The 23346-nt window shown below is 46.5% G+C and overlaps 1 protein-coding gene across 1 annotated transcript in view; it reads left to right on the top strand.

The window, feature by feature from the left end:
- The window catches only part of LOC135811359 (mucin-2-like), a 68691-nt gene that overhangs the window by 18269 nt on the left and 27076 nt on the right, over nucleotides 1–23346 (top strand). The window contains exons 3-5 of the mRNA XM_065324587.1: nucleotides 2063–2188; nucleotides 9314–9754; nucleotides 21615–22046. Coding sequence (XP_065180659.1) covers nucleotides 2063–2188; nucleotides 9314–9754; nucleotides 21615–22046 — 999 coding nt within the window. The remainder of the gene's footprint in view (nucleotides 1–2062; nucleotides 2189–9313; nucleotides 9755–21614; nucleotides 22047–23346) is intronic.

Below are 23346 nucleotides of genomic sequence, written 5' to 3'. Positions count from 1 at the left end.
CTACCAGTGTTTACTGAAGAGAGCAGAAACTGTGTGGTTTGCAAAGGCATCGATCCACCGAAGTCCAAATTTGCGTGTTCAGTGTGCAAGAACCGCAAAAACAATTCCGCTCATTTCTGCCTAAATTCAGAGCGTAATTGCTTTGCTGCTTATCATGCTGAGTAAAACACTATTCCGCGAGTGTATTATATTGGAAATATGACTGGTGTACAAACATAACTGTATAATTTGATATAGCCTTGGCTGTGCTGTCAGGACTTCTTGTTTTTTTTTGCAATTTTCACACTTTTTGACAATTTTCAGGACATGCCGCTGTAACACCAATTGAGATCTGGTCTTGACTATTGCTTCTCTGCAAGCCTTCATCCATCTACTTTCAGAAAAACAAAACATGTCCATACAAAATATCTGTCAGTCTTGAGATATGAGTGTATCTGTGGAGCGGGGGACCCCTTACATACATTAGAGGCGCGGTACATAAAGGGCTAAGGAGACGACAAGAAAACTGACAACTGACACCGAGAACAGACGAGACACGAGAATAATTATAATTATTATGAAAGCATACAACAGGGACAAGACGAGAAAATTTGTATAAAACGGAGACAAAAGACGGTGCAGCCGCATGTACACAGGAGTCAAAGACAGCGCAGCAGCGTGTACCAGGGTTCAGCAGCATGTAGGACAAAGAGACACAAACGCAGCAGCATGTACGACAAAGAGCTACACGCGCAGCCGCATGTACAATGAAGAGCTACAGGCGCAGCCGAATGTACAATGAAGCGCTACAAGCGCAGCCGCGAGTACAACACTGAATTCCTTCATACATGTCAACTTTTTCGAGTATAAAACTCTCGCTAGTGAAGGTAGCTATAGTAGAATGACTAAGATAGTGAAAATCACCCAGGGGCGTCGCACACAGTACGGTCACTACGGTATTGACCGTACCACTACTTGGCCCAAGTACCCCGTGAATCCATTAAATCCACTGATTTGGGCTCTAAATTTTCAAAACTTTCGGCTAAGCCATCCCTCCCCCACGAGTAAATTGTACTTCAGATGGCTGACCGTACCACACTAAATTACCTTCCGACGCCCCTGTCACCCTTTTGTACTGAAAGGGGTAAGCATAATGCAAGCACCTGAGGCACGAAGATTAGGGCTAAGCAAAATAGCCAAGTGCAAAACACTGTGAAAAACTAAACTGGTGATAATGTAAAGATGTGATACTAATAATCAGGCGTGAATTCTGCAGACAGCATAGTATAGCAAGTAGCAACGTAAGAGGCCCTTGGGGCATTCTCTCCAGGGGCGTCACCGGACCCCTTCACAAGGGGGTGCACAGGAATTTTGAACAGGAAACATTTTGCACAGGAAAACATGAAAAAGTCCGCTGATAGTGAGCTGGCCAGACGCTTTCCTTTTTCGAGAAGACGACATTTTGAGAGGAAACAGCTCCAAAGACTCTTCAAGTGTGGTGACCTGACTAACTTACTTGCGACCACACTGAATTATATATTTCTTCTGTTTCAAGCAAACACCCAGCACGCCGCCACGTGTGTAGATTCTAATACAAGACGCGTTCCAAAGGATACAGCGCTGCGCACACGTGCACGCGTACGTGCGTAGTAATTAATATTTAAAAAATGTCACGGTTCGCGTGAGACTCGGCTGGAAGCTAGCCGGGCTTTCCGCATCCGTAGGAACGCCACCACCCTTCAAAGATTACGGCGCAGATGCAGCTCCTAAAGCGGTGGCCAAAAAGCCAAATACTGCTTTTTGCTATATTTAGAAAAAAAGCCAAGAATGTTTGGAAGAGAATTGGTTGGGGGGGGGGGGAGAATTGGTTATATTATGCATGCACACATGCACGCAGCAGTAGCGCAACCCGCACAGTCCGTTTGCAGCAGCGAACCCCAAGCGCAGCGCAGTGCCAAATGTGACTTCGTAAAGGTCAAGGCCAACACTTGCAGTGGCAGGAGATAGTACACTGTTGGGTGGTTGAGCAGCTTGCATCTTGAATGTTGCCATTCTTTCTGTTTGTTTCATTCTACGTCTGCAGCTCCAGATACATGCACATACAGTAACAGTGTTTGTTTCACGAGCACTTGTAAAGCAACTCGTCCTAATGGGCCCTGCTCTTGTCAAGGTTCTGGGACACCCGGCGCCTCGACAACTGGTTGCACGCGTAAGTTAGCATCTGTACCTTTTTTGTCATTCTTCTATATTATGTATGGGTGACTTATTTCACTGTTGTTCTTTCAAATCTTTATTCTCGCAATGGCCTGTGGCCAATAAGAGATAATATAGTGAGATTAGTATGATCCGGAAATTTCATGGCTAGCAGTGATCAGACTAGATGTATGGGTGAGCGTGGCTCGTGCATGAGCAGATTGAATGCAGCAGTAGGGAAGATATCTTTTGCTCAAACACATCTGGTGATTAAATATCGCGTAACGTTGATTGGAGGCCATGGAAATAATGGAGAGATTTATACACAGGGGAACTCAGGCAGCGGTCGGTTCTTGCAGTTGGCAAATTCCAAGTGCGAGTGTGCCAAACGCTATAGAATGTATTAACACGATTTGTGGTTACGAGCATTAGAGTATGAGGCTGGGCGTAATGGTGGTGGATGGAGTGAGCAAACGTTACATAGCCAGCAATCGCATGTCATCACGTACATTGAAAATCAACATAATTTTGAGAATCGACCTTTTTTTCAGGATCACTTTTCAACGAGGACGAAGCAAAGTCGGCCGAACGAAGCCTAGAGGAAGAAAATCACCCTCTCCACTTCACCATCACGATACTGACATAGATACGAGATGAAACAACTAAAAAATCCACAAGAAAACTCTACGGCCATCATCGCGCTGACTTTGGTCTGACTTTGGTCTGAGAATTTCTATCATGATCAAAAATGTACGAGGAGCACTCAAAAATAAGCCACAGACGTACCTTTATCGCTCTCTACTCCTTTTTCAAGGCACAAAAGTCGACTCTCCACTTTCAAACCAGGAACCAGACATACCAGTGGTCCTTTTCAGCTGCTCCACGAGCGCAGGAAATGTTCACCAAGGGGCGCAGAGCAGCATCCATTCCAGAAAAAGAGCTAAAATACGAGTGAGACTGCATGACTGAGTACATGAGTACATGCAGAAAATAGTCAATTTAGGCGGTTCTGCTCCAAACAGCAACTAGCTTCGACTAGAAACAAAGATTACACCAAAGGATCAAACAACAACCATTTTCTGCAGTTTTTTTTGCAGATGGCTTCCTTGTGCTTGGCCCAGCACGCCAAAAATCACGCCTCGGAGGAGTACAAAAATTACAACTCTCAGATGTCCTCGATTGCTGGCCATGTGTGTTTAACTTGGATTCTCTCTAGCTTGTCTAAGCTAGTGTAGGATATGGGGGTTACAGCGATGCTTGCAAAAGAGTACAGGGGTAGGATGCGTCAAGTATAAATGGTTGCAAGAACAGAAGTGGTAAGGGTTGATCTTAGGCGGAATAGCAAGTTGAATGACTTGAGTGATTTCACTATAATACTATCAAAGTGTTTTGTCCAGCGCAGGTCATGTTGGGATATTATTCCAAAGTGACGGTGCTGTGTTACTGTTTCTAGTAGAGTTTATCCGAGTTTTATTTTGGGCAGTGGTGGTGGGGGTCGGTTAGCAACTTAGCATGGAAGAACGGGAGGATGACAGTTTTCGTTTTATTGACTAACAGGTGCAAGCGCTCTAGCCATTCTGTTGCAGCATTGACGCTTCTTTGTAGCGCAGCCTCACATTCAATGTAGCTGGCTGCAATGGCAATCAGTGCGGTTGTTGTTGTTGTTTCAAATCTTTATTCTCACGATAGCCCGTGGCCAATAAGAGATAATAGTGTAAGAAAGGAGAAAGAGTGAGGAAGAATTGGGTGGGCAGGGCCTAGGGGTTTATGACTACTTAAGTGTACGGGCAGGGGTGGTCGCTACACGAGCATACAGAGTTGTGTACTTAAGTGTACGGGCAGGGGTGGTCGCTACACGAGCATACAGAGTTGTGCAACAGCAGGGATATCTCGGATTTGAAGGGAGTACGAGAAGGGATTTCGCGAAGCTGGGCGGGCAAGCAATTAAAGTAATGAAGGGCCTTGTACAGGGGAGAATGGAGACAGCGGTCAGTCTGCGGAGTTGGCAAGTGCCAAGTACGAGAGCGACGTATTATACGAAGGTTGCACGTTGCTAGCAGTATGCAGCGAGAGTATATGTGGTGGGGCATAATTGTGGCGCAGAGAATGCGCGAAGAGTATATGTTTAACTTTAAACGTGAAAATAATGTTGGCCATTTGATGCGATGCAAAAGGTGGGAGTGTTCTAAGTTTGTGTAAAGGGGAAGGTGGAGACATATTCTGGCGGCTTTCCGCTGGAGTCGTTCTAGCCTGTCAAGGGAAGTGTGTGACAACGGTGTGAGAGCATTGCTCGCACAATTATGAGAATATAGGTAGTATGTATGTCTGATAGATGTGAGATAAAGAATCACTGGTGAGTGTAGGCCTTAGTCTAAAAAGAATATTGAAAGACTTGAGTGATTTTTTGACTATGTATTCAACATGCTCCGTCCAACGGTTGTTGTAGTTGTTGTTGCTATTCTTCCTTGTGTCGTCTCGGATGGAGAAAGAACTGCCTCTACGCTCTCGCCACGCCACACATCAAAAGGACTAGTCAAATGGTTGTTCTCTATTTCCAAAGAGAGAGCTTTTCTTGTAATGCGCTTCAGGAGCCGACGGGAGAACTCACGATTAACAACTAACACTGACAACGAACAACTGACACTGAGAAAAGACGAGACAACAGGATATAATAGTGAAGGCGTACAATGGGGACAAGACAAGCAAGTGTGTGCACAGCGGGGACAGAAAACGGTGCAGCCGCATGTACGCAGGAGTCAAAAACAGCGCAGCAGCATGTACCACGGCTCAGCAGCATGTACAATAAAGAGACACAAAAGCAGCAGCATGTACGACAAAGAGCTACTCTTGCAACCGCATGTACAAGGAAGAAACACAAGCGCAGCCACATGTACAACACTTGTGCTGTTTTATCACCTCTCTGCTGCACTGAATCAATTGTCACTGTTCCTTTGCGCTTTCCTGTATTCACCTGACGAGAAGGCTAGACAGTGCAGTCGACTCCTGATGTTACCAACACCATTGTCCAGGTGAATTAGTTCTTTGTAGCTGAAGTTCTTTAAAATTAAAGCACTCACGCCATACAAGCAACACATCATGATTGGCGTGTGACCCGTGACAGCATGATTGCACTTAGATTGCATGCGGCCCTACGAGCTATGGTTGGCTACAAACGAAACCTGTTCGCTATTAGGACCATTGTAAACTGGTTACATGTAGAACGCAACAAACCTGAGCATACTCTGTGTATGCACTAGCTTGTTCAAGTGCAGTTGCACGCTGACGAGTGGTCTGCAGTACCCTTGCAGTGCAGTGCGAGTTAGTGGCGCGCGCGCCTCGAGATTCAACAAGAAACTGCAGTTCAGACGAGAAATGCTGTTCTCAGAACGACTACTTTGTTTTCTTTGAATTCGTTCTGCATCTTTCCTGTTGTAGCCATACCTATGGACCTCAGGTAGACTCCGGCAAGAGACGGCGGCGGCCTTTGCAGTGATCAGTGATGTTTCAGGATCTCCAAAAGCTACTGAAGTCGTGTGATCGCTGGCTATTTCCTGTTCTTGATATTTTCAAGACGATCGATTACAGGTGCTCAAGTTTAATGCTGACGACAATGTTCGCCATGCTGTTGCGGACCAGTACCGTGGACTAGAGAAGTGGTTGCAACCTTTGGACGGCTTGGGATTGTCTCATACTCACCTTGTAAAACTGAACTATAGTACGCCCTACCACGGCCCGAATAACAAGAGCTCAAGTACGAAAAGTTCAGAAGTGCGCAAAAAGTCAATGGAAGTCTGAAACAGGAAACAGGATTGATATCCACACAGCGCCAAAACATCACGGTCACAAGAATGAAGTTCCTATCTCTGGAAGTTCAGGAACGCCTAAAAGCTTCAAAAGAAACCTTCAATACCCGTCCAAGGTCGGCAGAAACCCTTGCGCTACTTTCTAGGTTTTCCACCGTATGCCGTCAGTTGACATGACAACTTTTACTGGAACGCAGCACATAGGCGTTTTTCTACATGGTGTGCAAGGGGCCCTGAGGGGTCAATTTTGTATGGGTTCAAACAGGGAGCGACATGGACACTGGTTTGCTATATCACGAAATTTGCCAGGTGCGAGTTCGTTTTAAGTGGAGTCGACAGTACACTCTCGAACGCTCTCAGAATGTTGTTGAAGAACCTGAAGAATGTCCTTCTTGTATTTGCCTTCATATATTTGTCTCCCAGCAAATTGTGACGGAAACGCCACTAGTGATGCGATCCTTCAATAAGGACTTTAGTCCGAGGGAGACATATTAGCACACAAAGAGACGAAACCAGTTGTGAACGTCACGAGTCCTTTGACGCCATTACTTGTCAAACCAGCCTATTTCACCTGCATACTCAGAAAGTGGTGGACATCACGCAACTGCATTGTAAATAAAAGGGGGGTTGTCAACTGACAACCGCTCTATTCAGTTGCTATTCACTCTTTGGCGTATTAGCTGGATGTAAATTTATTTTATTAGTGATGTATGTCCATGTACAAAACAAACGAACACACACAATGGCCGTATGAAATTGAGTGTATGAATTCGCATGCACAGCAGACAAGGAAACGTGCACTGAAAGAGCGGGTATGCAAGAGCTCAGCAGATAAAGTGCAGGAAATGTGTGTACGAAGGTTTATACCACAATCATTGTGTGTACAACCCTGTACAGATACAGCAAGATTTAGCAGTTTCACTGTGAGGGTGAGGCCAAAGCAACTTGCTTGTGGTTCCACCTGCTAGCACTGCTCGTTCTGCTAAGCGCCTAACGCACGCTGGAGCCATTATGTGGAATAGATGGCCACCAGCAGCAAAATGTTCAAATAGGTATTTGGATTTTAAATCTCAAGCCTTGCAGTATATATTATCAGCGACATAGGTTTTCCAATGCTCACTGGATTGATATCTGTTCGTTGCAACCAACCCTCCGTTTTTTCTTTCCTTTCTCTTTTTCTCTTGTATCTACTTTTCCACAATATCCTTTAACATGTTATTCACAGTGGGTCCAATGTTATTAGGCATTTTGCCTGTTTTGATTTCCACTATAAATAAAGTATACAACAACAACAAAGGGTGCTAGCGCCTTTAATAGCCCTCCGAAGGAGATATTGATCTCCGGACGACGCTCTCGAATCTTGATTGACTCCCTGATTTTTCTTCTGGCCATCCATGTCTTCACAGCCAGTACTTGTGCCTCAATGAAAATCACATTTGTGCTATTCATGGTTCTGTGCTGCTCGGGATCAGTAGCCATGTGTTTACCCCACGGTTTGTCGAGCATCCTGTGACATGCTTCCTAGTGGTGTTCCTCAAAACGGTTGTTGTTGTTGTTGTTTCTTTATTTTACTTCACCATATGAACAGGCAAGACTGCCTTCTCACCGGGGCTATTGGCCCACGACTCTCACAATATGATGAAAAAGGTCTCTTGCGACCCTGAAGGTCTCACCGACATATCGCTTCCGACACAGTTAGTGCGCACTTGATCATACAGATAATGCCGGGGAATCACACATGCAGCTCGGCAAACCAGAGGAGCATGAGATGCAGGGGTTGAGCGGTCTTCCTCGCCTCCGCTGTTCTCGGCGCCTCACTCCTTCTTGTGTCACGCTGCACTTCGTTGGATTCAGCGCTGACTTCACGAGGGCATCTTTGAGGTTGGGGGTGTGTCAGACACGACATTAACCAGGAACCCTGAGCGCTCGACTAAATTCTTCGCCTTCTGCTGAATCTCTTCTATCTCCTAAGCGAAAGGGTAGCTTCAGTATAGCAGCATCTTTCTTCATTTGCCTCACGTCGTTGGGCAGTGTGCCAACTTTTCGATGATTGCCTCAAGATAGTTGTTGCTTTGCAGCAATCTCTTCGATGATTGCCTCGGGATAGTTGTTGCTTCGCAGCAATTTCTTCGTCATACCGAGACTCTCACAGGCTTGTGCTGGTGAAGACGAATTCTTTCGAGCCCTGACGAAGTGCTGCTTACCGACCGCATACTTGACGGAGCGAGGCACTTGGGGATGAAAGTCCACGTTGACGCCGCTGTTACTAGGCTTCCTGTACAGGCGGTGTGTAATGGTGCCGTCGTCAGGGGTAACCTCAAAGCAAACGTGAAGAAATGGAACAGGTCCATTTTCACTGCTTTAGTAAGTCAACTTGTTCATAGGGCGCTGGCTTTTGCAGTGGGCAATGAATACCCGTAGAGCAGCTGAGCCATAGATCCAAATTGAAATTGTATCGTCGATGTACCTTGCATAGAGTGATGGCTGGAGGGTGGCAGTCTCCAACATATGGGTCTCGACCCAGTGCATGAAGACAATAGGGATAAACTGTATCCATTGAACTTGTGCTTCATCACGTTTATTCCCTTACTTACGGCTATACAAAAGACGTTACTTCGGTAACGTCTGGCGCTAGCCAGAGTCCACACAGCTTTATTTCCGTGTTTGTTTGTTTGTTTGTGCCATCGGCATGCCTGGTGCTATCACGTGCCTGTCCAGTACCGTACCATCAAGGACAGCATCGGAATGCCTGGCGCTATCCCGTACCTGTCCCGTACCGTACCATCAAAGACAGCTGGCCACAATAGTCAAATAGGGCTTTCAAATGCAAGATCATAACGTGAAGCAACTTGGAAGAATGAGTATATGTGAAGTGTATCGGGGGAATGCATGCAGGGCGATAGTGCGGGTTCGAATCCTAGGTTATGTCTTAAAAAAAAGGAGAAATGAAAAATTTATAACATCCCTATGCTTTTTTTGCCTAGGTCATCAAGGCGGTAGATGAAGTCGTATTACCCTCGAATGCAAAGAGAAAGTTGACTCTCGCTAGGCAAAAAAAGCATAGCGTAGGGCCATGAGCTTCCAGGCTCTCTCGTTACCACGTGCTGAATTGAGAAGTAATGGTACGAAAGGTCTCATCAGTTTCACAACTGGATTTATTTCTTTGTGTGCCATTATGCAAATCTGCTCTTGTCATGGAAAACCACACAGTTGACTCTCTACAAGACCATAATTACTGAGACTACTGCGATTACTATGTTGATGTAGAGAATTCTAAATTATTGAGATTCTGTTTGCCGTACTTCTGTATTCCTCCTATTTGCCTCCTCTTTGTTTAGCTGGACAACCAAGGACTGCACCAGCAACAATGCCACCAGCCCTCACAACACCAGCGCCCACAACACCAGCCCCCACAACACCAGCCGCCAAAACACCAGCCGCCACAACACCAGCCACGACAACACCAGCCCCCACAACACCAGCCCCCACAACACCAACCACAACAACACCAGCCACAACAACACCAGCGACAACTACAGCAGCCTCCACAACACCAACAACACTAGCCCCCACAACACAAGCCACAACAACACCAGCCACAACAACACCAGCCACAACTACACCAGCCCCCACAACACCAACAACACTAGCCCCCACAACACAAGCCACAACAACACCAGCCCCCACGACCCCAGCCCCCACAACAGCCGCAGCAACGACACCAACTACTAATCCCACCAGCCAAGCGCAGATCCCAGCTACCATCCCAGAAGACACGCGTAAGTGATTGTGAAACTCTGAGCTTGATCAATATTACTATGTATGACCTATCACTATGTGCCGTTATCTTTGCCCTGTATTGCCCCAGTAGGCAACGTTGGCGACAAGCAACTCCCGTCGTATGCAGCATACTTTGTATCACTGGCATTCACTGCTACACGTCCTGTAGTCTAGGTTCTATGTTATACATGGCTAACACTTCCGCTGTTGATGTATTGACTTTCAATCACGGTGACTGGAGATGCGGTTGCACACTACTTAGCTCCAGTTACATCTGCCAGTACATGCACTGTCACACCCTGAAATAAACTGAAATTGTATGCCTGCACTGCGCATTATAAAACACACCACGTGTTTTCCTGGGAAACTGGGAGCAAAGGCCACGCAGGACGAATCCGGAAGTTGAAGTGTACAACAATTTCCATCACCGCTGCCACCAATGTTGTAGATAGCTTTTCTTCACCTGCTCCCAGTCCCGTGTCATCTCCACACTCGGACAATTGGACCATGATAACTACATTGGAAAGACTGTATATTACAAGACGACTCCGGAAACACAACTAGACATGACGAACTCAAGACAAAGACTGCTTTTCACACCACAGCAACACGCGCATGCACCAACATCACGTACACACCACGTACACAAAATAACGTACTACAATAGTATGTCAATTTCACACTGTCTTTGTGGTCCACTTCACAACAATAACACACACAGAAGTCTCTGCTGTGAGCACGGTGGCTCGGCAATGGCTTTATTATTGATATTATTATATCTCCTTCCTGATATTTTTTCTTTTTTTTCTTTTTGAATAATTGTACGCATAGGGCCTGATATCATAAGAAAAATTAGCACAAGACACTGCTGCTACTGTAGTCGCACAGCAAAACACACAGAAAACGACAAAATGTTACAATGAATGTAACAACACCCGTCCAAGCTAAAAGACCGACATCCCTGCCCCAGGACGGCATCTCGAAACCCCCACACACTCACCACACGGTCATCATCCAGCTTCAGTTCAATCACTGTATTCTTCCCCTGCAGACTCAACCCCCCTGTCACAAAAAAACGCAGGATCCCTGCAGACCACCACGCAGACCGTGGCTCGCCATGATCAGACGCCCACCCAAACGAACTAGAGAGACCTACATGCCGAAACACAATTATTACAAAACCATACGCTCACAAACAAAATTCACCCTGGATCCGAAACGAGAATCCTACATGAAGTTCACACCTCCCACCAAACCGGAAGCCACCAGCTTTCCGACTGGGTGCACAGTGCATGACCGAGCCTGACAATACTCTGCACGGAACATGGAGAAACTACTACTACTACTACTACTACTACTACTACTACTACTACTACTACTACTACTACTACTACTACTACTACTACTACTACTACTACTACTACTACTACTACTACTACTACTACTACTACTACTACTACCGTACTGGCAATATATGTTGCCGCAGTGAGGCCATGAAGCGTTACATTGGCACATGTTTGCCGCACGCAGGGCGTTACATGCAAAGTCGCACAGGAGCCGTTACACAGGTTTCTATATTGCCGCAGTCCTTTTTTTGCTATTGCCGCATCACTTTTTTGCTATTGCCGCATCATTTTTTTGCTTTTGCCGCATCATTTTTTCTTTTCATCCACATTGAAGGCACAGAAATTCAGTTGCTATCCAACTGTTACAAACCCGACGGCAAAGGGCGACAACGATATCAATAGAAGACTGTATATTTTAACTATCAGAGTGATCTGTTCACAAAAAGATCATCAAAAGAAAGTGACATAGGGGAAGAGCGCTTCCTCCAAAAACTTCTGTCACTCACACAGTTAATGAGTGTACAACATATTACTCTTCTTCGCAAAACGACCTCGGGAAAGAAGAAACCATTGAGATCGCCAACCACTGAATGATGCGCCTTCGAGTGTCAGGACTTCGCGTAGCTGCTGCGTCCAGTTTTGAACTTTTCACCACGCGTAACACGTGCTTTCACAGTTTTCAGCCTTTTTTTTGCAGTGCAAACTGCAATGAAAAGATCGCCGCACCCCGCCGGACGAGCGTTACGAACTTGACGAAAATTTGTCGCACTAGCCTGGTCGCGCGTTACGCGTTACGCGGCAACATATATTGCCAGTACGGTACTACTACTACTACTACTACTACTACTACTACTACTACTACTGCTACTGCTACTGCTACTGCTACTGCTACTGCTACTGCTACTGCTACTGCTACTGCTACTGCTACTGCTACTGCTACTGCTACTGCTACTGCTACTGCTACTGCTACTGCTACTCCTACTACCACTACCACTACCACTACCACTACCACTACCACTACCACTACCACTACCACTACCACTACCACTACTACTACTACTAGTACTAGTGAAACGGTAGAAACACGAAACAAAACAATATGGATCGACTACAAACGAGGCAGCACCTCGAGAACGTTCAGGTGGACATCCAAACCAATCACACGACACAGTCACAATATCGGAGCAGTCCGGCGGCAACTCGGTCTCCGTGACAAGCACAAGGGCACAACACAAGACGAGATCAAAGCTACCCATGCTGAATTCACGACGAGCAAGCAAAAACAAGTTCCAGATTCGAACGCGTAGCACACGAAGAGAAGTTTGAAATTTTCATACACACAACCGTACAGTACAGGGTAGTCAGAGAGACACAGGAACAACGAACACAACGGGGCGAATTTACAACGAGCAGCTAGACTACACTACACACTCGAGCACAAGAGAACAAGGTTCCACGGACTTCCTGCCGGGACCAGAGTCACCCAACGCAAAACAATTTGAAAAAATTCGAAATCGAATACAAGTTACGGCAACACATTACGCAGAGTAGACAATTACAAAGGCATTCTCACCTGAGTAGGCGCTCTCATGAGAGGCTTGGACGGTCGTGAGACATTGGTGGGGCGGCGAGGAGACGAGGAATACGAGCTGACGGCGACGCGTCGACGAGCTTCAGGGTCGTGGGAAAGATTAGTTGGGCGCCAAATGTCGTCAATTTAATTGGACGAACTGTTGCTCTCCTCGCCACTCCACACAACAACAAACCCCCCGCGAGCAAATGTCGTCACGGGTTTGAAAACCGTGAACGAACTGCCTCTACGCTCCTCACCACGCCACACCACAAAGGACCAGTACAACTTGTTAGAGAGCTTTTTCTTCTACTTCATTTCAGTAGGCGACTGGGGAACTCATAAAGAAGAACCAACACTGACAATGAACGACTGACGACTGACACAGAGATAAGATTAGACAACAGAATATATTATAGTGAAGGCGTACAACGGGGACAAGACGAGCAAGTGTATACCAACGGGGACAGAAGACGGTGCAGCCGCATGTACGCAGGAGTCAAAAACAGCGCAGCAGCATGTACCACGACTCAGCAACATGTACAACAAAGAGACACAAAAGCAGCCACATGTACGACAAAAACCGCATGTACAACAAAGAGACACAAGCGCAGCCACATGTACAACACAAGTAACTAACTCCTTGTTGTGTATGCAAGTTAGTCATTATATATCTACTACACCGTTTGCTACTGACTGCGCATGCTCGCATATGGTTGTTGTTGTTACTTTACCTGACCAAGAGGAATGTCTTACAAATGCTAGTGTTTGTGTGTGTCAGTAAGAATGCATGAGTGTAATGGAATGTTAGTCCGCAAGGGGACATAACAATTTGGCGACGAAGATAAAAGACGAAGATGTCGCGATCGAAGCTTGAAATATTTGAAAAAGGTGATTTTCGTGAGCGCCAACTCCAACTTTCAAGTCGCACGACAAGAAATGTTTTCGGTGTGACAAGGCTGGTCACAAACCGGAAGAGTGCCGCTTCAAGAGTGTGAAGTGTCACGCATGTGGTACGGTGGGTCACATCGAGAGAGCTTGCCGCAAGAAGAAGTCTGGACAAACCGTCCATCACATCGCGGAAGAAATTGGTGAGTTCGTTCCATGTGCTAGTAAACCCGATGTCACCATGTATAGTGTAAATGCAATGGGGCGACTACCGTACACTGTATCATTAGATGTAATGGGTACCACTATCCAAATGGAGATTGATACGGGAAGTGCTGTCACGATTCTCAGCAGCGCAGATTTCTTGCAATGCAATGGTGTGCTGAGTAACCTGATGGAATCCAGTATCAACCTTGTGTCCTACTCTGGAGATGTGATTAATTGTCTCGGGGAAGCGGAAATGGAGTTCCGAATGGGCACACAATTGCACACACTATTGGTGAGGGTTACAAATGGAAACCGTCCATCTATTCTGGGCAGAGATGCAATGGCTTTGTTCAAACTCCCCTGGAAATCAATTTGAGCCGTCAGATGAGAAAACAGACCTTATCACAAAAAAGTCATATTTTTGTTTGTGGTACTATCTGATTGCCAGGAGCACCAGGAATCGTATGCAGAAAACTAGAGTTGATTTGGACCAGGGAAAGCAAAGTTATAGCCTCGACAGTAGGAGACCATTACAAATTGCACCTCAATTTTGGGTGCAATACCAACAATTGTTTCACCTACTTTGGATAATATTTTCTATTTCCTTTGATCGATTTCCACAAACTTGGGCTTTCTGGAAAGCTCTGGTGACAAGCAACCCGTTGGGCCCAAATCCGATAGCAAATAAAGCACAGCTCCAGCGCAACAAGCTGCAGACATCGCTTCAGCGCTAGACTTGCGCCGTCACACGAAAATCGCTCGCCATTTCCATCTCCATTATCCCAGGACGCCCAATTTTTTTCGTGAAGATGCAGTGAGAGCTTCCAAGACGTCTGAGCCTGTTGCCGAGATCGTAGATCGCTTGAAAAGGGGGAAACCCCAGGTCTGGAGCGTTTGACTCGCGTGTCGAAATGCAAAGTGCCGTGACGTATCTTGCAGGCTTCGCATCTCGGGAACGCAGCATCGTGCCGCGATCGCGCTTGCTGCATTGGATTCCTTGGAGTTTTCTCTTCGATTTACATACTTGGATTGTCTTGAAAGACCGATATTTGACTGAAATACGACGGTTTGTAGCTTGGTTGTCCAGACGCACCAGTGGGTAAACTCGCCAACTTTCAAGTGCACTTTTCTGCACTGTACGGTTTTTGCGATAAGGTCTGTTTTCTCATCTGACGGCTCATTTTCGAAGTGCACCAGGTCGAAAAGTCTGGCGCTAAATTCATTGAGAAATACCCAGGGTTGTTCGACACCTCAGAAGTGGGAAAGGTGAAAGGCGTGCAGGTGAAATTGCATGTGTCTGATGAGAGCCCTGTTTACCGAAAGGCAAGGCCGGTACCACTGTCAATTCGGGAGAGCTATGTTGAGGCTCTGAATAAATTGGAAGCAGATGGTATAATCGAGAAAGTCACGCATTCAGAATGGGCCTCCCCCACTGTCACGGTAGAGAAATCAGGAGGTGGGTTGAGAATCTGTGGTGACTACAGTGGCACTATCAATCTGCATTCTAAATGCGAGCAATACCCGCTACCCACTCTTGAGGAGCTATTGCACAAATTGGGCCCGGGGTCTAAATTCACGAAGCTGGATTTGTCGCAAGCCTACCACCAGCTAGAGATAGCACCTGAATGTCGGAAGTACACCACGATCAATACCATGCAGGGGTTGTATCAGTACAAACGACTCCCTTTTGGTTTTCACAGCGCCGTATCTATTTTCCAACGGGTAATGGAAGAAACCCTTAGCGATTTGCCAGGATGCGGGGGCTACATCGACGATGTGTTGTGTACTGGTCGTGATGAGGAGATCCATGAGAAAAATGTGGATCAAGTGCTATCTTGCCTAAATGAGAAAGGATTCAAGCTCAATCCTAAGAAGTTCAGCTACATGGCGGATAAGCTAAACGTACCTCGGTCATCAGGTAACCGCGCAGGGAATCGCACCCTCGCCTGATCGAGTGAATGCCTTGAAAGTCGCAAAGCCGCCTAACAACGTGAATGAATTGTACTCTTTTCTGGGTGCGGCCAATTTTCAACGGAAATTTGTACCTCGGTTCGCAGAGATTGCTGCACCACTGTACAACCTGCTCAGGAAAGAAATGAAATGGCAATGGAGCAAGGCAGAGGAAGATGCATTCCAGGCCTTGAAAGATGCAATGTGTGAGCATACGCTATTAGCACACTACGATGTCAAGAAGCCAGTCACACTCCAGGTGGACGCTTCTCCAATGGGTCTAGGTGCCGTACTATTGCAAAGGCAAACGAATGGTGATGTTTTGCCGGTTGCTTATGTGTCAAGGAAATTGACACCGGCTGAATCGCGTTATGCACAAATCGAACGGGAAGCCGTAGCTGTGGTTTTCGGTGTTACAAAGTTCCAGAAATACTTGCTAGGGCGCCACTTCACGCTTCAAACCGACCATCAACCACTATTGAAGTTACTGGGAAACAACGAACCAGTTCCTACACTTGCATCAGCTCGCATCAAGAAATGGGCACTAATGCTAGCTGGCTATGATTATGAGATCAAGTATTTGCCAGGCAAGGAAAATGTCTACGCGGATTTCCTGTCTAGGCAACCATATGAGAATATCAGTCCGTCTGCAGAGGAAATGGTTACGGTTCGTGTATTGCTAGTGGAGGAAGATACGATAATCAAAGCAGACGTAGTGAAATCGGAAACAGCTCGTGACCCTGAGCTATCTAAGGTGCTCTACTATGTGGTGAATGGTTGGCCTAGCTCAGTACCCCAATCGTTTCGGTCTTACCACAATAAGAGGGATGAGCTGTCTGCGGAAGATGGTATCCTATTGTGGGGACAACGAGTTGTCATACCCAAATCACTAAGAATGGTATTGCTATGTGATTTGCACACGGAGCACTTTGGCATGGTCAAAACCAAGCAAATGGCACGACGGTACTTATGGTGGCCAAATGTGGATCAAGAGATTGAAATGTTGGTCAAGGCATGTGCTCAATGCCAAGAAAGTGCGAAATGTCCACCTGCCAAGTCGGGAACCTGGTCATGGCCAAACGGTCCTTGGAAACGGGTGCATATCGACTTTGCAGGACCATTCATGGGCAAGATGTTCCTGGTTGTGGTGGATGCATACACAAAGTATCTGGATGTAATTGCAATGTCTAATGCCACGTCTGCAACCACTATTGCGGCTCTGCGGCACGTGTTCTCTGTGTTTGGTCTGCCGGAGCATCTTGTTTCAGATAATGGAACCCAATTCACGAGCGAGGAATTCAAGGCTTTCCTCCGTGCCAACGACATTGTGCACACCCTGACGGCTCCAGGCCATCCGGCTACGAATGGACTTGCTGAGCGCTATGTGGGTGTGTTTAAGCAGAAGTTGAAGGAAATGGGTGCAACGAGCGAACCACTGCAAGCTCGGCTCGACAGGTTTCTGCTAACGTACCGCACGACACCCAACCATGCCGGCAGAACACCGGCGGAGATGATGTTTGGACGCCAGCCACGCACGCGGCTCAGTGCTCTGCGTCCCTCGCAGGTACGTCAACAAGCAAAGGCTTATGAGGACGGCAATCGCGTCAAGCCAGCGTTCACAGAGAGTGACTCTGTGTTTGCGCTGAATTTCGGCAAAGGTAATCGTTGGGTCCCGGGACAAATTGTGCGTGTCCTCAGTGACTACAACTATGAAGTACAAGTGGGTGATGTGTTGTGGAAGCGTCACCGAGATCAGTTGCGTCTACGGTCAGTTCCGGCAAGCTTGAGTGCATCGCTGCCAGAACCACTGTTGGATACAATCGATCAGACGTCACCGTCACCAGTGCTGTCAGACGTAGGAGATTCGTCACGGCCCAGTGATTTTCCGGCTAGCGTCTCGCCACAGTCTGCTACTGTACAAGTTGAGGCGGATCCTCCTTGTGAGCAGTCGGCTCCTGAAGTTGGTTTACCACAGGTCGAGAATACTCCCTGTGAAACCACTGTTAGACGTTCGTCTCGGCGTAGTGTTCGTCCGGATAGACTGATTGAACAGCTTTGAGCCTTTCCCTGATGTCATTGCTGGACTGTTTATGAGGCCGAACCTGATAGCAATGGAAATAAAATTTTCCAATCAGGCCCGAACGTACCTTGCCAGAGTGGTCAAACTGACAAGTCAGTGAGCTCTGCATAACGCATACAGCAAAGGCACTACCCTACGCAAGAGTGCTCAACTGCTGCAAGAGCAGGAGCGAAATACTCAATCTGCGGACAGCATGCTGTTTCGTTCTTTTTGAACTCATCAGCGCAGCACAGAGGAAATGAGGCCGAACCTGATAGCAATGGAAATAAAACTTTCCAATCAGGCCCGGACGTACCTTGCCAGAGTGTTCAAACTGACAAGTCAGTGAGCTCTGCATAACGCAAACAGCAAAGGCACTACCCCACGCAAGAGTGCTCAACTGCTGCAAGAGCAGGAGCGAAATACTCAATCTGCGGACAGCATGCTGTTTCGTTCTTTTTGAACTCATCAGCGCAGCACAGAGGAAATGAGGCCGAACCTGATAGCAATGGAAATAAAACTTTCCAATCAGGCCCGAACGTACCTTGCCAGAGTGCTCAAACTGACAAGTCAGTGAGCTCTGCATAACGCAAACAGCAAAGGCACTACCCCACGCAAGAGTGCTCAACTGCTGCAAGAGCAGGAGCGAAATACTCAATCTGCGGACAGCATGCTGTTTCGTTCTTTTTGAACTCATCAGCGCAGCACAGAGGAAATGAGGCCGAACCTGATAGCAATGGAAATAAAACTTTCCAATCAGGCCCGAACGTACCTTGCCAGAGTGCTCAAACTGACAAGTCAGTGAGCTCTGCATAACGCAAACAGCAAAGGCACTACCCCACGCAAGAGTGCTCAACTGCTGCAAGAGCAGGAGCGAAATACTCAATCTGCGGACAGCATGCTGTTTCGTTCTTTTTGAACTCATCAGCGCAGCACAGAGGAAATGAGGCCGAACCTGATAGCAATGGAAATAACACTTTCCAATCAGGCCCGAACGTACCTTGCCAGAGTGCTCAAACTGACAAGTCAGTGAGCTCTGCATAACGCAAACAGCAAAGGCACTACCCCACGCAAGAGTGCTCAACTGCTGCAAGAGCAGGAGCGAAATACTCAATCTGCGGACAGCATGCTGTTTCGTTCTTTTTGAACTCATCAGCGCAGCACAGAGGAAATGAGGCCGAACCTGATAGCAATGGAAATAAAACTTTCCACTCAGGCCCGAACGTACCTTGCCAGAGTGCTCAAACTGACAAGTCAGTGAGCTCTGCATAACGCAAACAGCAAAGGCACTACCCCACGCAAGAGTGCTCAACTGCTGCAAGAGCAGGAGCGAACTACTCAATCTGCGGACAGCATGCTGTTTCGTTCTTTTTGAACTCATCAGCGCAGCACAGAGGAAATGAGGCCGAACCTGATAGTAATGGAAATAAAACTTTCCAATCAGGCCCGAACGTACCTTGCCAGAGTGCTCAAACTGACAAGTCAGTGAGCTCTGCATAACGCAAACAGCAAAGGCACTACCCCACGCAAGAGTGCTCAACTGCTGCAAGAGCAGGAGCGAAATACTCAATCTGCGGACAGCATGCTGTTTCGTTCTTTTTGAACTCATCAGCGCAGCACAGAGGAAATGAGGCCGAACCTGATAGCAATGGAAATAAAACTTTCCAATCAGGCCCGAACGTACCTTGCCAGAGTGCTCAAACTGACAAGTCAGTGAGCTCTGCATAACGCAAACAGCAAAGGCACTACCCCACGCAAGAGTGCTCAACTGCTGCAAGAGCAGGAGCGAAATACTCAATCTGCGGACAGCATGCTGTTTCGTTCTTTTTGAACTCATCAGCGCAGCACAGAGGAAATGAGGCCGAACCTGATAGCAATGGAAATAACACTTTCCAATCAGGCCCGAACGTACCTTGCCAGAGTGCTCAAACTGACAAGTCAGTGAGCTCTGCATAACGCAAACAGCAAAGGCACTACCCCACGCAAGAGTGCTCAACTGCTGCAAGAGCAGGAGCGAAATACTCAATCTGCGGACAGCATGCTGTTTCGTTCTTTTTGAACTCATCAGCGCAGCACAGAGGAAATGAGGCCGAACCTGATAGCAATGGAAATAAAAATTTCCAATCAGGCCCGAACGTACCTTGCCAGAGTGCTCAAACTGACAAGTCAGTGAGCTCTGCATAACGCAAACAGCAAAGGCACTACCCCACGCAAGAGTGCTCAACTGCTGCAAGAGCAGGAGCGAAATACTCGATCTGTGGACAGCATGCTGTTTCGTTCTTTTTGAACTCATCAGCGCAGCACAGAGGAAATTAGGCCGAACCTGATAGCAATGGAAATAAAACTTTCCAATCAGGCCCGAACGTACCTTGCCAGAGTGCTCAAACTGACAAGTCAGTGAGCTCTGCATAACGCAAACAGCAAAGGCACTACCCCACGCAAGAGTGCTCAACTGCTGCAAGAGCAGGAGCGAAATACTCAATCTGCGGACAGCATGCTGTTTTGTTCTTTTTGAACTCATCAGCGCAGCACAGAGGAAATGAGGGAATAAACACAGTAGATATATAATTGTGACACTCGTAAATTCTTCAATATCTGGAGTCTTCTGCACAGCACATGAAGAACACACAGATCGCACAGGGAACACACAGAGAACAGAGACCGTGCACAGATCGCACAGACAACACACAGAAAACACAGAGAACGCACACTACTGCATACTGTCTTCAGAACATACATCGAAGCACAAAATCTGGGCTATCAGCTTGAGTAACTATTCACTTTGGACAGAGGGGGCAAACGGTGTTGTCCATGCTTCGCCTGGTTATTGTACTCAGCCTTCAACAGCGGTACAAAGAGCTCCGGAACAATGCATCCTCTCAGCTTGAGGCGATCGATGCAGTCTGGTGTAAGCTCATAGAATACTGCTCACAGATGCCGAACAAATGATCATTTACCAAGGCTGGCCTCGAGGCCATTTCTGAGTCCCAGCTTCGCCGTATCCAACCAGTCCATACTGGTGACTCGCACGATCATACACTCACTGTGCATGTTCAATTTTTTTCCAAAAAAATCAAAACGTATGCGCGCGGACGACGCGAAACATTGATATAAAAAATGATGGCCTCATACCAAGAAGAAAGTGTTAGCTCCCGGCTAATGAAGTCCCCTTACACCAAAACACAAGGGTTTTATAGTATTGAATTATGGAAGTACAAGAGTGTAGACAAGAAGGATAACAGGACAACGACAACTCAAGACAGCTAGAACAGAACTGGAGCATGCGCTCTTCTATGTGAGTGGCTCTCATCGCCAAGGGGAACAAGCGGGAAATAGGAATAGTGAGTATGACATTGTACAGGTCGTAGCATAAATACACCTATTACAAAAGGACCAAAGGTTTACAAGTTACCCATAGTTGTCCAACACTGCTCACCTTCCCCTTTCTTAAGATATTTCACAACTTAGAACCTTCCAAAGTTGGAAGGCTGTTGGCATGTGCACTCAATACGTAATGGAGTTGAACGTCAAGTCGTTTAATGTCGGCACAACAGCAGTCAATATTGTGCTAACTGTTGGACGTTATGACTCATCAATATCAAACTTTTAATTGCCAGTGTTGGACAACTACGGGTAACTTGTTAACCCGGCTTTAGTCATTTCTTCTCAAGTGTAATCCTTGGCTCTCCATCCGAGTTTATTCATATCACCAATACTTTGGAATTTGAATGCTTTCATTGACAGTGATTGATATTTGTACCGGTAAGGGTTTTATGTTGTCTTGAAAATTAAGCTTATCAGTGTTGAATATTTCTTCTCACAATTTATTCGCATAACAGATGGAGAATTTATAATGAAGTCAAGTCCCAGTGGCAGTGCCGTGTTCATCAGCAACACAGGTTGGAATTTCTACGCACCTCCCCTGAACTATGACTTTACAAAATGCACTGTCAGCATCCCAAGCAGGAATCTCTCACATACCTTCAAAAGCAATGGATTTGAATTGGTTGAGGATTCTACTCAGCCTCAGTCCTATTTTAAATACCGGATCAGTATCAACTACATTGACGCAAATGCCACGCACTCCTGGTTTCTACTCGATGGACGTATGAAAGACGAGGATTGTTTGCTGAAATGTAAAGAGGGTAGCATGCTGCATGGCAATCCATTCAATGTCATTAAAGGCATTAGCTACACGACCGCTGCAATCAGTACAACTCTATGGAAGACTCCATCCGATGAATATTTTCCAGTGCCTCAGAAAAGCGACGGTATGTTGTTTCACATACTACACTTGCTATACATGATATTATGTAGCTGTAAAAGGGTGTATTCACCCATAGCATGTGTGCGTGTGTGTGTTGACTGTTAAAATAGAAATGAAAGGCATAATAAACGCACTTATTTTGCAATCAACATGTGACAGTGTGTTGGATCCAAGCCCTTTCTTGTGCCATACATCAGCAATCAATCACCACAATGGCATTATAGGTGAAGACAGTTTTAGAGAGCATGTCTGAGAAAACTAGGAAAGGTGGTTTGCAGTACTGTCGGAGGCTGAAGAACGGGGGTTCACAGTCGTAGAGTAGACCATTCCTATTTTCCATGTAGAAATTTCAAAGCAGCAGAAGCACCATGTGTACTATTGGTATCCTGTATCCCGTCCGTGCTCATTTCTACCCTGTTCTCTCTTCAGCACATCGTTCTTCAGCACTCAATGGTGCTAAAAAACATGTTGAGTCACCTCCACCATTACACTGCGCTCTTTAGCCGACTAGATCCTCTTGCACACAATCATCACCACTGCGAGGACACTTCTGTAGACGATATTGATAATTCCTTCTGACAGCTGAATAAAAATAGAACAGTTCGCGTGCAAGGCAGCAAATGCTAACCTTTCCGCTTCTGTCTCTTTTGAGCTCTGCTACATGTGATGGTTGTGAAAAAAGGAAAAGAAAAAAACCCCGAGAGAAGTGAAAGTGCACAACCGGATAGAGGTGTGTATGGTAATGGGTGTATGTAAGTACGCGCATGCATGGGCTAGTGTGCGTACGGGGAAGTATGCGTGTGGGAAACTGTTATATAGTGAACACACGAGGTCGAACCTCTTCTATACACACACGAGGTCGAACCTCTCGTTCACACTCAGCTCACAACGATAACCAGTTTGTGGAACAGTGATAATTAGAATGAATCAATTACGTGGAGCATGCGCCAATAAGAACCAGGAGCCAGCAGGGCAAGAGAGAAGAAGAGAACAGGGCTAGAGAGACGTAAGTCGACGTGTGCTTCATGTACTCACTATGTAATGAATTACTAACCATTGAAGCATTATGTCAACCACATTCAAAATGACAAGTGTTCCAAATATTCAAAACTCTCAGTGAGTGAGAACGTCTCAAGAAAAGATACAGAAGTGTAATGCAATGAAACTACCTCAATGAATAACTGATACTCTGTTTACTGTGATATACAACAGAAACGAAGTGCAAGCACTAATAGTTACTGAGCGGCCAAAATGCAGCGGTTACAGCTTGAACGTTAAGAACGGAGTCACTGAGCGGAGCGGAC

This window comes from Sycon ciliatum, chromosome 3 (genome assembly GCF_964019385.1).
Source record: "Sycon ciliatum chromosome 3, ocSycCili1.1, whole genome shotgun sequence".
Lineage (NCBI taxonomy): Eukaryota > Metazoa > Porifera > Calcarea > Leucosolenida > Sycettidae > Sycon > Sycon ciliatum.
The sequence above is the reverse complement of the archived record's forward strand: the minus strand, read 5'-3'. Positions and strand labels throughout refer to the sequence as shown.